General features: G+C 41.1%; 3 protein-coding genes across 7 annotated transcripts in view; 2 read left to right on the top strand and 1 right to left on the bottom strand.

Moving 5' to 3' along the window:
* The window catches only part of LOC127358022 (zinc finger protein 391-like), a 70293-nt gene extending 69368 nt beyond the window's left edge, over window positions 1-925 (bottom strand). Inside the window, exon 1 of the mRNA XM_051390850.1 lies at window positions 552-925. Within this exon, the coding sequence (XP_051246810.1) occupies window positions 552-633 (82 nt within the window). The 5' untranslated portion in view covers window positions 634-925. The remainder of the gene's footprint in view (window positions 1-551) is intronic.
* The window catches only part of LOC127357971 (zinc finger protein 665-like), a 145085-nt gene that overhangs the window by 50223 nt on the left and 81252 nt on the right, over window positions 1-13610 (top strand). Inside the window, 1 exon segment of the mRNA XM_051390662.1 lies at window positions 5838-5869. Coding sequence (XP_051246622.1) covers window positions 5838-5869 — 32 coding nt within the window.
* Window positions 1-13610, top strand: part of LOC127357997 (oocyte zinc finger protein XlCOF8.4-like) — a 57979-nt gene that overhangs the window by 14996 nt on the left and 29373 nt on the right. For 2 of the 5 annotated variants that reach the window (XM_051390748.1, XM_051390750.1), the window contains exon 1: window positions 9475-10009. The exons of the other annotated variants lie outside the window; for them this stretch is intronic. In XM_051390748.1, coding sequence (XP_051246708.1) covers window positions 9817-10009 — 193 coding nt within the window. In that variant the 5' untranslated portion in view covers window positions 9475-9816. Of the gene's footprint in view, window positions 1-9474; window positions 10010-13610 lie in introns of those variants that run through there. 5 annotated transcript variants of the gene reach the window in all.

Raw genomic sequence — 13610 nt, forward strand, 5'->3', positions numbered from 1 at the left:
AGGACTCACTTTATTGATCGCTGAGGAGAACTCTGACTTTATTGATTCCTGAGGAGAACTCTGACTTTATTGATTCAGTAATCTAATCAAATGTTTACAACAACAACTGTTCTGATTCTTCAAATGCTTATTTTTAGTTTCTAATAGTTTATTAAAAAAAACTTCACAAACATAGAACATAAAGTGTATCAATCGTTTTACATATGAATTATTATTATGGACAAATTATTGATCAGCTGTAATTTAATTAACCTGATCATTTATAATAAAATAAATGTCATTAAAATCTGTTACTATTGATGAAATTCATGAACTTAAATTACTTTCTAACACCTGAGAACACCTAAAATCTGTAGACTTTTATTATGAAAACCGGATAAAAACCGGATGTATATTGTGGCGTTGTTAGGAACACATCCGGTTCGGTAATTGAAGACGTAAACGGTTGTTTGTTTGTTGTTTACTGTAACCGCTGTTTGTTGAATGTTAGAAACAAACATACAAACAAACAAACAACAGAAACATTGAACCGTTTCCGGTCGCTCGGTTACCGTAAAGCTGAGAACAGCGCCGCCCTCCGGCCGCAGTTAGTCGCTGCTTCACCAACGCTCTCAGCATTTGGACTTTAGACATTTTCACACAATCACACAAACTCCGTCAAAAACACTGTTTGCTCTCCATCAAACAGTCACTCTGACTAGCGCTGTGTTGCTAAGCTCCGCTCTGTTTACAGCTAGCATGCTAAGCTAACTTCTGTAGCTTTGTAGGCTACCGGGAGATGAGTCAGCGGGAAAACATTCCGAAAAACGGTGAACAGCACAAAGTCCATTCAGACAGCTTTATCCGGACATACGGAGGCTCGGATGGCTCATTAAACTCTTTATAACTCTGTAACAGACAAACAACGGACGCCATCTTGTTTCAAACGGTGAAGAATTTCAGTTCCGGGCCGGATGAGTGGCTGAGCTTCAAAATAAAAGTCTGGAGCCTCATTTATAAAACGGATCAATAATCAATCAATTAATGAACTTTTAGCAGGTTTATATCGATCCGTCAGTTCCAGTGTGGCATTAGCTTAAAAATGATATTAAATATATGTATTAAGAAAGTCACAAATAGAATAAAGATGATTTATTTCAGCCCCGAGTTCAATTCAATTCAATTGTTTGTTTGTTTGTTTGTTGTTATTATTTTACTCTCTTATGTCGTTGTGTTGACATTAATATTACAGTAGGAGGTGTAATCCATGATGGTACACAGAGAGTTTGTCATTGTAGCTTATTTGTTATCACTAAAGACAAAAAATATGTACAAAAAAACTCGACATAATTTCCCTCAGTTTATGCTCCCTCAGAGAGTCAGACACCCCCTCTCTGTAATCTAATCTAATATAACATTTTAAACTATATGTTCTTAATATGTGTTGTTTCTATATCTGGAGTTTGTAATGAAAGTAATGGGATTATTAAAGTATTTCTGATTCTGATTCTGATGTTTGTTTGTCAGTATTATTGACCAGTATTATTGACCTTATTGTCCCCCCCCCCTTTTATGACAATCTCAGTGTATTAACGACTGCATTTCGTTGTTTCTCCTTTACATTCAGGTGTCTACAAATGTATTGTGATTAAAGAAGAGGTTCCCCCTGTCCCTGTGAAGAGGGAAGAAGATGATGATGATGAAAGAGAAACCTCAGTCCTCACAGCTTCATCAAAGACAAACTGAACAGATGGAAACAGATGATGGAGAGGACTGTGGAGGACCAGAACCAGAACCAGGCAGGAACTCAGATCCAGATAGACATCTAGAACCCGGTACTGAAGACTGTTCTGGGTTCAACTCTCTGAGTGGATGTAACACTGTATTACAAAAATTAGACACGAGTACTGACAGGAACTAGAAAAAGAGATCACATCTCTCCTGTACTAGCTTCTCTGCATTGGCTCCCTGTAAAATGTAGAATAGAATTTAAAATCCTCCTCCTCACCTATAAAGCTCTTCATGGTCAGGCCCCTTCATATCTTAAAGAGCTCATAGTACCCTATTACCCCTCTAGAACACTACGTTCTCTGAATGCTGGGCTACTTGTGGTTCCTATAGTCTCTAAAAGTAGAACAGGAGCCAGAGCCTTCAGTTACCAAGCTCCTCTCCTGTGGAACCAGCTTCCAGTTGTGGTTCTGGAGGCAGACACCCTCTCCACATTCAAGAGTAGGCTTAAGACATTCCTCTTTGATAAAGCTTATAGTTAGGGCTGGATCAGGTGAGTCCTGAACCATCCCTTAGTTATGCTGCTATAGGCCTAGACTATCGGAGGATTTCCCATGGTGCACTGAGCTCCTCTCTTCCTCTCTCTTTCTGCACTCATTCATGTCCCATTAATGCATGTTACTAACTTCACTTCTTCCCCGGAGTTCTTGTGCTTTCTCGTCTCACAGGTTCTTATCGATCCTGGTGGAGCCTCCTGCCATGGTCCTGCTAGATTGCCATTGCCAATACTGTTGTTGCTGTGCACCTGTCTGTCTGTCTGTCTGTGTCTCTCTCTGTCTCTGTCTGTCTGTCTCTCTCTCTCTCTCTCTCTCTTTCACCCCAACTGGTCGAGACAGACGACCACCCACCTAGAGCCGGAGGATCTGTCCTAGGTTTCTGCCTTTTAACAGGCAGTTTTTCCTTGCCCTTGTCGCCAAGGTCTTGCTCATGGTGGTACTGTTGGGTCTCTGTAAATAATGTTATAAAGAGTTCAGTCTAGACCTGCTCTATTTGAGGGATAACTTCTGTTATGAATTGGCTCTATACAAATAAAATTTAATTGAATTGAATTGAATTAATAAACTGGTGCCAGTGTAAAGTTTATCCAGCAGGGGGCGCTGTGATTTATAATATTGTGGCAGCAGCACAGAGTGAGAGAGAAGAAGCAGCTCTCAGCAATGAAACCAGAATCAGTTGACAATGTCTATGTTAAATTATTAAATGTTAATGAATATTTGAATATTCTGTATTAAAGTTCTTTAATAAAGAAGCCTTCTGAGTACCTCTGTAGAGTCACAGCAGTGCACAGTCCACATAGAAGATCAATATTTCACAATATCAGCCACCATAACACCTTTATTAAACAGAACATGCTCGTATATCATTAAAGTCTTTAAGAGCTGCTATAAGTTCTGCCCACTGAGACTCTTCAGAGACTGGCAGGTAAGTTAACTGGGGGCAGTGCTGGTTTCTTCCTGAACCTCCACCGTGGATAGATACAGTAAATTACATTCATGTTGTGGAACAGATTACTTTCTCTATCATCGTTAAAATGTGTATGTGAATTCTGGACCAGATGGGTTGAGTGTGTGAGACCCTTACAGACAGATTTTGTAGAGATTTGGAATCAGTGACCCTGTAATGACTTTAACAAACCTCATTGATTTTAAGATATTTTCCTCTGCTGCCGTGCTTTCATTGTGAGTTACCTCCACCAAACTGTACAACGGTTTTAATTTAAACGTTTGACGGCAGAGGAAATAAAGCTGCTGCCTTATGAAATACAGTCCTTTCTGAACTTTGGGAACCTCGCTGGAGATACGAGATGACACAAAAGTTTCTCTGTTGATATTTCATGTCAGAAAAATATTTAATATTTAGGCTTTTTGGACATTTAATTGTTTACGGTAACATATTACACAAGATTTAACAAGAACTCGCTGCCTTCCTGGACTTTTGTTGTTCATATGAGACTAAAACTATAAAATGTGAGCGTCAAAACTTCCTGCAGTTCCCAGTTTGGTTCATTGTTACGTTTATAGAATATAAAATATCCATAAAATATGTCAGTTTACTAAATGAGAGAAAAGAGTTCCCTTAAGGAAAATGGGTTGGGAACCACTGATATAGAAGTATGGGTATAGGGCTTTTATTTTGAAATGTGACCCGGAAGTAATGGCTGTATTTCCGGGTGAGCTCAGTCTGTCGCTGCTTTCTCTCTCTGGCGGTAGAATCGGTAATAATTCGGTAATAATTCGGTAAATATTCGGTAAATATTCGGTATTAGTCGCTTTCCTCGGAGGTCTGAAGATGTCCGGACTCCTCAGTCTGAAGCGTTTCATCCAGCAGCGGCTGACGGAAGCCGTGGAGGACATATTCGGGCATGTTGAGCGAACGATCAGCGAGTATGAGGAGGAGATGGACCGGAAGCTGCTGGATGCGGGTTTAACGGCGGAGACGGATCCAATGAGAGCAGGTGGGTCTGCTAAGCTAATGTCTGCTACAGAGCTAATGTATGCTACAGAGCTAATGTATGCTACAGTGCTAATGTATGCTACAGAGCTAATGTATGCTACAGAGCTAATGTATGCTACAGAGCTAATGTATGCTACAGAGCTAATGTATGCTACAGTGCTAATGTATGCTACAGTGCTAATGTATAGGCTACAGAGCTAAGCTAACAGTAGCATCCCTACGGGGGGGCCGAGGTGGCTGTGGCTCAGAGGCAGAGCGGGTCGTTCCTTAATCTGAAGGTTGTGGGTTCGATCCCCGGCTCCTGGTGCCACATGTCAAAGTATCCTTGAGCAAGATACTGAACCCCAAATTGCTCCTGATGCCGTGCATCGGTGTGTGAGTGTGTGTGAAAGGGTGAATGTGAGTGTGAAAGGGTGAATGTGTGTGTGAAAGGGTGAATGTGTGTGTGAATGTGAGTGTGAAAGGGTGAATGTGAGTGTGAAAGGGTGAATGTGTGTGTGAATGTGAGTGTGAAAGGGTGAATGTGAGTGTGAAAGGGTGAATGTGTGTGTGAATGTGAGTGTGAAAGGGTGAATGTGTGTGTGAATGTGTGTGTGAAAGGGTGAATGTGTGTGTGAATGTGAGTGTGAAAGGGTGAATGTGAGTGTGAAAGGGTGAATGTGTGTGTGTGAAAGGGTGAATGTGAGTGTGAAAGGGTGAATGTGTGTGTGAATGTGAGTGTGAAAGGGTGAATGTGTGTGTGAATGTGAGTGTGAAAGGGTGAATGTGTGTGTGAATGTGAGTGTGAAAGGGTGAATGTGTGTGTGAAAGGGTGAAAGGGTGAATGTGAGTGTGAAAGGGTGAATGTGTGTGTGAAAGGGTGAATGTGTGTGTGAAAGGGTGAATGTGTGTGTGAAAAGGGTGAAAGGATGAATGTGTGTGAAAGGGTGAATGTGTGTGTGAAAGGGTGAATGTGTGTGTGAAAAGGGTGAAAGGATGAATGTGTGTGAAAGGGTGAATGTTTGTGTGAAAGGGTGAAAGGGTGAATGTGTGTGTGTAAATGTAAAAGTATGAAAAACATAAAATCAAAGTACTTTAAGCTGCTGAGACCGATTCTAAAATCTAAATAAATGAAGATATGAGAGATAAGAAAACTGTACAGAAAACTGGAGTGCATAAATAAAGTGAATAAAGCAGTTCCACCTTAAATACACTGAATAAAGCAGTTCCACCTTAACAATCACTGCTTCTCCCACGCTGTTGGACAGACAAAGGACGTCCCGGAGGGGCTGCGAGCCGAGCTGCTGCTAACGTTAGCTCAGCTTGTTTCTCTGATAACTTAAGATCCAGACGTCCGATGACTAAAATCCTTCATCCGGTTCAAATCTAGAGTTAAAAAGCACCAAGATCTAAACAGTGGATGGTAAACAGTCAGTGTATGACAGCTTCTGGCAGACGACCACAACACTGACGCAGGCGCAAAGCGGATATGACCCCATCGATTATTGATTATTGATTGAATCAACTCCATATAGAACATAGACTTTATACATTGTTAAATGAAGAGATGTTACAGATTATAGATTTAAAATGATTCCCTCTTAAACTCAATATGTGTCTTTCTCTGTGTCCTGCAGACGTCCAGCAGCTGTCGGTGATTAAAGAAGAGGTTCCCCCTGAGCAGCAGCAGGAGTGGAGATCCAGTCTGGACCAGGAGGACCCAGAGCCCCCACACATTAAAGAGGAACAGGAGGAAGTCAGGACTAGTCAGGAGGGAGAGCAACTTCAAGGGTTGGAGGAGGTGAAGGAGGAGGAGGATGAAGAGAGAGCTCAGTCATCACAGCTTCATCAAACAGAACCTTTAGGAAGAAGCTTAACTGGACAGTTGGAAACAGGCGCTGATGGAGAGGACTGTCAGGGACCAGAACCAGCCAGGAACTCCAATCCAGATAGTTATTTTCAACCCGTTAGTGATGACAAGGCTTTAAACTGTTCTGAACCGGAGACTGAAGTCAGTGATGAAGACTGTAAGGAGAGCCGTCCGTCAGGTTCCAACTGTCTGAAATACAATGAACTCCCTGTGGGTGATGTCAAATGTAATACTGTCAAAAAGTCATTTATCTGCTGTGAATGTGGAAGAAAATTTGGCCGCAAGGACAGTCTGCGAAGACACGTGAGGTTTCACACGGGAGAGAAACCATACAGTTGCTCAGTTTGTGGAAAAAGATTTTCTCAGAGGCCCAACTTAATCCGGCACATGAGATGTCACTCTGGAGAGAAACCTTTCAGTTGCTCCTTCTGTGACACCAGTTTTGCCGTGCGCAGCGCTTTGGTGAACCACATGAGAATCCACACCGGGGAGAAACCATTTAGTTGCTTGTATTGTGAGAAAAGCTTTACACAGAAGGGAGGCCTGAAGAAACACATGACGGTCCACACAGGAGAGAAACCATATAGTTGCCCAGTGTGCGATAAGAGTTTTTCTCAAAAGGCGAATCTGACTTACCACTTCTCTGTGCACACCGGACAGAAACAGTTCAGCTGCAGTGTTTGTGACAAAAGATTCACGTGGCAGTCGCAGGTCAAAAGTCATAAGTGTGTTGGTGAGAGCAGCAGCGCTAGCTGAACTCTACAGTCTATAACAATGTACAGTATTACAGTAATGCAATTTCAGCTAATCCCTGTGAATTCTGCGCAATTTAGTTCAATCACCTCAACCTTTCTGCAAAAGTTTATGAATCATTGCAGCTTCAAAAACACAAAACAGTGAGTCAAACGTCTCCAAATTAATTTGCTTGATTCTAGTCTGACATTTACCCTCCAAACTGTGAGATTATCTTCTCACTGAAACAAGTTGCCTTCAGTTTTTACTATTTTTGCAGTTTTTCCTCTTTCCCATGATTTAATCCAACATTGCAACATGGTTTGCAATTTTTTCAAAAAGCTGCTGTGAAAGAGAATTAATGTGAGATCCTGCAGGGACCGATAAAAGATGGTAGTTTTATGAGCTAATAGTAAGAATGCTAACAGTTCTATAGTTATTCTGTAGTACTGTGTTGAATATCTGGGCTGCTTGATTACGGAACAAAATCATAATCACGATTATTTGGAGACATAAAGCATTTATTGACTTTTTCCCTGAATTTTATAATAATAATAATAATAATAATGATAATAATAATATCAACTGTAAACCTATCATCCCTCATCTGTCTGTAGAGCTCTGAACCTCAAGTTGGGCTTTACAGTCGTCTCCATGTTGGTGTTTAGCAGCCAGCGGAGGTCTCGTAAAACGAGTTGAGCTGCTCTTATTGGCAGCTCGCCTGCTCACACAGGATCTGGTATTCCAGATAAACAGTGAAATGTGTTTGTGAACAGATTTGAGGAGAGAAATAGTCAACAACAGAATCTGGATCCATATCTGATCAGCACTGTTTGACAGTTTGATCTGAGTTTGGTGTGTTGAGCTGGACGGACTCACTGAGAATGAGCTGTCAATCACAAGGTAGCCCCGCCCTAAAGCATACCCTGCTTTATGGTCTGTTTTACTCTAAATGGGACCATCAGTTACTAAATGAACATCATGCTGTATGGAAGAAGACTGAAACTAGAGACTGAGACCAGAAACTCATCAGGAAACTGTTTACTGAGCTCATCAATGAACTTCTCCATAAGACTCAATACTATCAGAGTGGAGCTGCCCGCTGCTGGCTGTTAGAGAGAACATCAGTATTGATTGTGCTTAGCGACCATGATCACTGTAGAGCACTGATACGAGCTGTTGTATGTTTAGACTCACTGCCACAGAGCGTAACGACGTCCCTGCTGCTCTCCCAAAACAAGTTCACTGTGTAGGAGTTAAGCAGGAATCTGCCTTTCGGGAACTGTGCTATATCCACGTTCATCAGAGGGCGTTCACTGTACAAAAATCTGCACACCGCCAATTTCTTGTGACTGTGCAAAAGGTCCATACAACCACCGTCCTGTGGGAAACACGCCTCCAAACAGACTCCAGAGGCCAGCAGAAACAGAACTACTACGTGGCCGTTTAGAAGTCTATTTAGTTCTTACCACCGAATAAAGTAACTGATAACTAACCGATGTGAAATAAAAGAGGCGAGCCAGGATGTTGAGAGCTGTCGCTTTGCAGCAGTCGGTGGTCAGAGCTAGCTCATCTGCCCGGGCTAGCTTGACTTTTAGCTCATCCTTCTTCTCCTCAGTGCGTTTCGGTGAGTCATAGTAGCTCTCGCTGGCGTAACGTACCGCACTGACTGGCAGAACGACAGACCGCCGCACATCAGACTTTATCCTCTCGGCCAGCAGTGCTGGGAGCCATCCTCGGACACAGCTACGGGTGCTTGTTCTGAATGTGGTGCAGTGTAGTGCTAGCACTGCTACTAAACTGAAGAGTAACCGCTAACCGCTAAAAAATGTTAAATGTCTAAAATGTTGACATTGTGAGAGAGAATGTGTGTGTGTGTACCTTTTCTTGTTGAGAAAGCATCTCGGCCTGAGCTGATTTATAACAGGAGGAGATTAGAGGCACAACAATCTGTTTATCTCGATATTATCTTGTTTTCAAAGTTGTTTGAAGCCAAAATTATAACTGAACTGGACTTTGATGAATGGCCCGGCCCTGTTGGATGAACAGTTCTGACGTGTGTTCTGGTACTGAGTGTTGATATTTATTGAGAATAAACTGATGGATAAACTGACTCTTTGTTTTCTGTTTGATCTGAAACTCAGAAGATGGCTGTCATTGTTTTGGGGCAGCAACCAACCAGCTACAAACATCCCAGTTATATTAAACCAGAGTGATGTTGTCCGTTATAGTTGGTGGTAAACAGACATGTAGCTTTCAATAAATGTTGGCTGCAGATGATAAAATACACTCTGCTTATTAATGTAGCACTTGTATCCTCTTTCATTCTGCTCTGGAGCGGAGGAATGTATCTGAGGAGGCGGTTTGAATGCAGGTGAATCCGAACGTGAAATCGATAAATCGAAGAGTTCTCTACAGTCGACGCAGCGATGTGAGTGAGTCAGACAATACAAAGAAAGCGGTGTTAAAATTCAACTGTTGAATATTAGGTTAATATTTTATTCATTATGTAGTTTATTAGTGTGACAGTAACTCATTATTACTACTAATATTACTCCCTACAGTAACTAGTAGTGTAACTAATTACTGTTGGCAGGGAGTAATAAATTAAATGACATTTACGTTTATCGACTCTTTAAAATTCTGGAGGTTTTATTTTGACGAGCAACCGGAAGTGCTACCCGGAAGTGATGATGTTGTTGCCGTGTTTGGGGAAATGGCGTCCAGCCGTCGTCCCGTTGTCGTGCTGAGAAAGTGTGTGTGACATCCACAGTAATGAGCCATCCGAGCCTCCGTATGTCCGGATAAAGCTGTCTGAATGGACTTTGTGCTGTTCACCGTTTTTCGGAATGTTTTCCCGCTGACTCATCTCCCGGTAGCCTACAAAGCTACAGAAGTTAGCTTAGCATGCTAGCTGTAAACAGAGCGGAGCTTAGCAACACAGCGCTAGTCAGAGTGACTGTTTGATGGAGAGCAAACAGTGTTTTTGACGGAGTTTGTGTGATTGTGTGAAAATGTGTAAAGTCCAAATGCTGAGAGCGTTGGTGAAGCAGCGACTAACTGCGGCTGCTGAAGAGATATTTGGGCTGTTTGAAAGAACGATAGCAGAGTACGAGGAGGAACTTTGTCGTTCAAAAGAGGAGAACGAGCGACAACGGAAACTACTGGACGCTGTTTTCAACCCTCAACTTCGGTTACACAGAGCAGGTTGGTTCACTGTACTGCTTCTTCTCTCACTGTTCACACTCTGAGCTGGAAGTAGTATTCACAGCCTTTACTGCAGTAACAGGATGATCAGCACAATGGACTCAAAGGAAAAGTAGTGATAGTGCAGGAACAGGTTGGACTATTATATCTGATGGATCAATATTACTGCTGCATTCATGTGGATGTAGATGTTGAACTACTTTATATACTGTTGCTACTTTAATCTACAGCAGTGACGATGCATTTTCCTGCTCATCCAGGAGGGTTTTTAAATAGTTTATTTAGTTTTAGAATTAGGAGAATTTTCTCAACCCATAAAGTAATATTTTCCTCGTCAACTATTCATTGAACAACATTTAGTTCATTCTGGTTACATAAATGCAAAAAACTGTCTCCTCCCCTTTGTTACTTCCCGAGCCATTTAAGGTGACTATGTGTTTAACAGAATATATATAGATACCTACAAAAAGTATCAAGCAAGCAAATAACCTACAACAATGGTAACAAGATGTAATTAAAGCATTGTATATTTCTTATGAGTAGTTTTACATTAGTGTCGTCTTCTTCTCCCTCATGTATTTTACATACAGTAGAGAGTTATATGGTTATATATTTTTATTAACTAAATTAATGAAGAGTGAATAGCATGAAATGACAATTCAAACAAACAGCAACAAGTAACAGAGTATGTGGACAGTTAATTAATTATTAATATTGGGTGATTCAGGAGAGATGGTGGATTTTGCGATGCGGCCAGTGGATTTCAAATATTGTGGGAATAAAACTTTAAAACTACGAGGCCCTAATTGAAAATTCTTCTAAGCTTAATGATGGAAATCAAAGCTTACAGACAGACACCAGCTCTTTTCATGTGTGGGTGAAATCTGGTCGTGTACCAGAGAGTCAGCCTACTTGGTTTGGAGATTAATGAATTCCAGGCCCTTTTGGCTTTCCTCCAGCCCTCACAGCTCTCCTGTGGTTCAGCACTGGTCCAATCAGGCTGAAGAAATTGACGTCCTTGGTAGCCTACCCGTGGAAGGAACTCTGGTTCCGAAAACCCAGCGCAGCTTTTGCGCTTGTGAGCGTTGGGGGCAAGGTGGCTGGGTAATAATGTCTTTGTTCGGCTGAAAACTTCGTACGTCTTCTTGAGCAGTCAACTACTGCAACGTCCTTCTGGCTGATTATAAATGTCTTAATAACACTTCCAAGAGTGGTTGGTCTTCAACTTTGATTTCAAACTAATTCAACTTCTGTGAATAAGGCGACAATACTTGACGATATATATATATATATATATATATATATATATATAAACTTTCCAGAAAGTATAAAGAATAATCATTCGTGTTTTGAGCTTTCAAAATAAAAGTACTTGGAAAAATACTTGAGCGCCGCAATTTATATCTTGAAGAAAAATTCAACACGTGTCGCAAACAAAGTAAAGTACGGAAATTAAAAGTAAGAACGAGAGGAAATAACGAAGAGTGGATCTTAGAAAGAAGAAAAGAGTACGAGAGAGAGTAAAAAGTAAGAAGAGATCAGAAGAAGAGGGAGTGACCGGAGTCTATCCCTTATATATTTTAGTCTGAAGGCAGATCTGGAGCGGAACTGACTGCTCGCGTCACTTCCTCTAGTGCTTTCCTCACGAAACTTAAGAATTAACTATTCTTATCGTCTTTTAAAGTTTCAAGCTCATGATTCACCGTTCACAGAACCCACCATGACTTAATACATAGTTCACATGTTTTAACATTACATAACTGAAATCACTTGATATAAAGGAAAAGTAGAACTGATTAAAATCATTAAATCATAGTCATTAAACATGCATATAAAGCAACACTGATTGATTGTACATATTTTGTATAGTGCTAGTTTAATCCTTGTTATGAAATTTACGTGTCAGGCATTTACTATTTGGAATAATACACAATTATAAAACAAAGTCCGTTTTGAAGATACCTTACGCTATACTAGAATCTTACCAAAAGGTGGCACTGTGGCTCCATCAAACATTCAGACATTTTACACATGATTTTGTAACTTAGTCCAACCTGAGAACAGGAACATCAGACAAACATTACATTTGCGACCGTCTCATGCTGGATGGCAATCTGTCAATAAATCTTTTTGGTTGGACGTTACATACTTTATTAGTATGCTGATTACTGTTTGGTTTGCTTTTTCGAAGTCACTGTTAGCGCTGTCAGAATGTCGGGTTACTTCTTTGAGTCGATATTCTGTTTGGTCTAACACCCCCCTTGGGCTTGAAGGATTTGTTTTAGCTCTGTGTTTCCTTCCTGCAGTTTAGCTTGTTCGTCCTCTTGTGCTCTAAGTTGAGATTCAACCTGGCTTATGCTGCTTTGTATCTCATTTAAGGACTGTTGTGTTTTAGTTAAGGATTCCTTTGTCTCGTCATGCTGCTCCTTGAGGGATTTGTATTTGATTTTTCTGGTTCCTATTTCAGCTAAAGCGTTCTCTAGCAATTGGTTGCTGCGTTTGTTCAGTTCATACATCACAATAAGCATGCTTCCTAACTAGGGATGGGGCCAATCCGATCCAGTATCGGTATCGGGACTGATACCAGCGTAATTCACGTATCGGAACTTCCCTATCCAACCTGCGCAGATTTCCGATATCAATGAGCCATATCTGCGTTAACGTTGTCTGCTGAAATGACTCCACAGGTGATTCCTGCCGGCCAGTCTGCTAGCTGGCTGCAAACTGTGGAATGGACTTCCTGAACGGAGGCGCGGCTCAATGAGACACAGAGTTATGAGACACGCCCCCGCTCAGGAAATCCATTCCACAGTTTGCACCCAGCTAGCAGGATAGCATTGAGCAGCATTGTGGCTAGCCAACATGTCCGCTGTGTGGAAATACTTTACACTGGAAACACCGCAGAGCAAGACAGCAAAATGCAATGTTTGCAAAGCCGTAATTCAGAGACCTGGAAGCGCCCTCGTGTCGTACAACACTACGAACGCAATCAAACATTTAAAAAAGCTCCACACGAAACAGCACGAGGATTTTTTAGGCGAGCTGTCAGGAATCACTTCTGGAGTCATTCCAGAAACAAGGTAAACTCCAGGCAGACAACGTGTGTGTGTGCGTGTGTGTGTGTGTGTGTGTGTAAGATGTTTACAGTTATTGCACTTTTCTTATATTTCAGATAATTGACATTTTAAAACCTTGATTTATTGATACTACAAGAACCAGTGTACTTGATTTGTGCTGTTCAGATACACACTGTTTTACTGATAGAGTGTGTGTGTGTGTGTGTGTGTGTGTGTGTGTGTGTAAGATGTTTACACTTATTGCACTTTTCTCATATTTCAAGACTCAAATATTTGACATTTTGGGAATTTAATAAATATTGACCTGACAATAAATTTGAAACCCTTACAGTTGCATATTTGTTTTCAGAATGGGATTTTTCCTGTTAACAGGATTTCCTGTTTTTCTGACTTCCTTTTTCTGACCTTATACTTGCCTCAAGTTGCCTTTTGGGACATACATGCATACATACGTACATATCATACTTGCCTGTTGAGCAGTTTATTAATATTATCTCATGTAAAATCAACAATAATGATAATAA

Source organism: Dicentrarchus labrax, unplaced genomic scaffold, assembly GCF_905237075.1.
Source record: "Dicentrarchus labrax unplaced genomic scaffold, dlabrax2021, whole genome shotgun sequence".
NCBI lineage: Eukaryota > Metazoa > Chordata > Actinopteri > Moronidae > Dicentrarchus > Dicentrarchus labrax.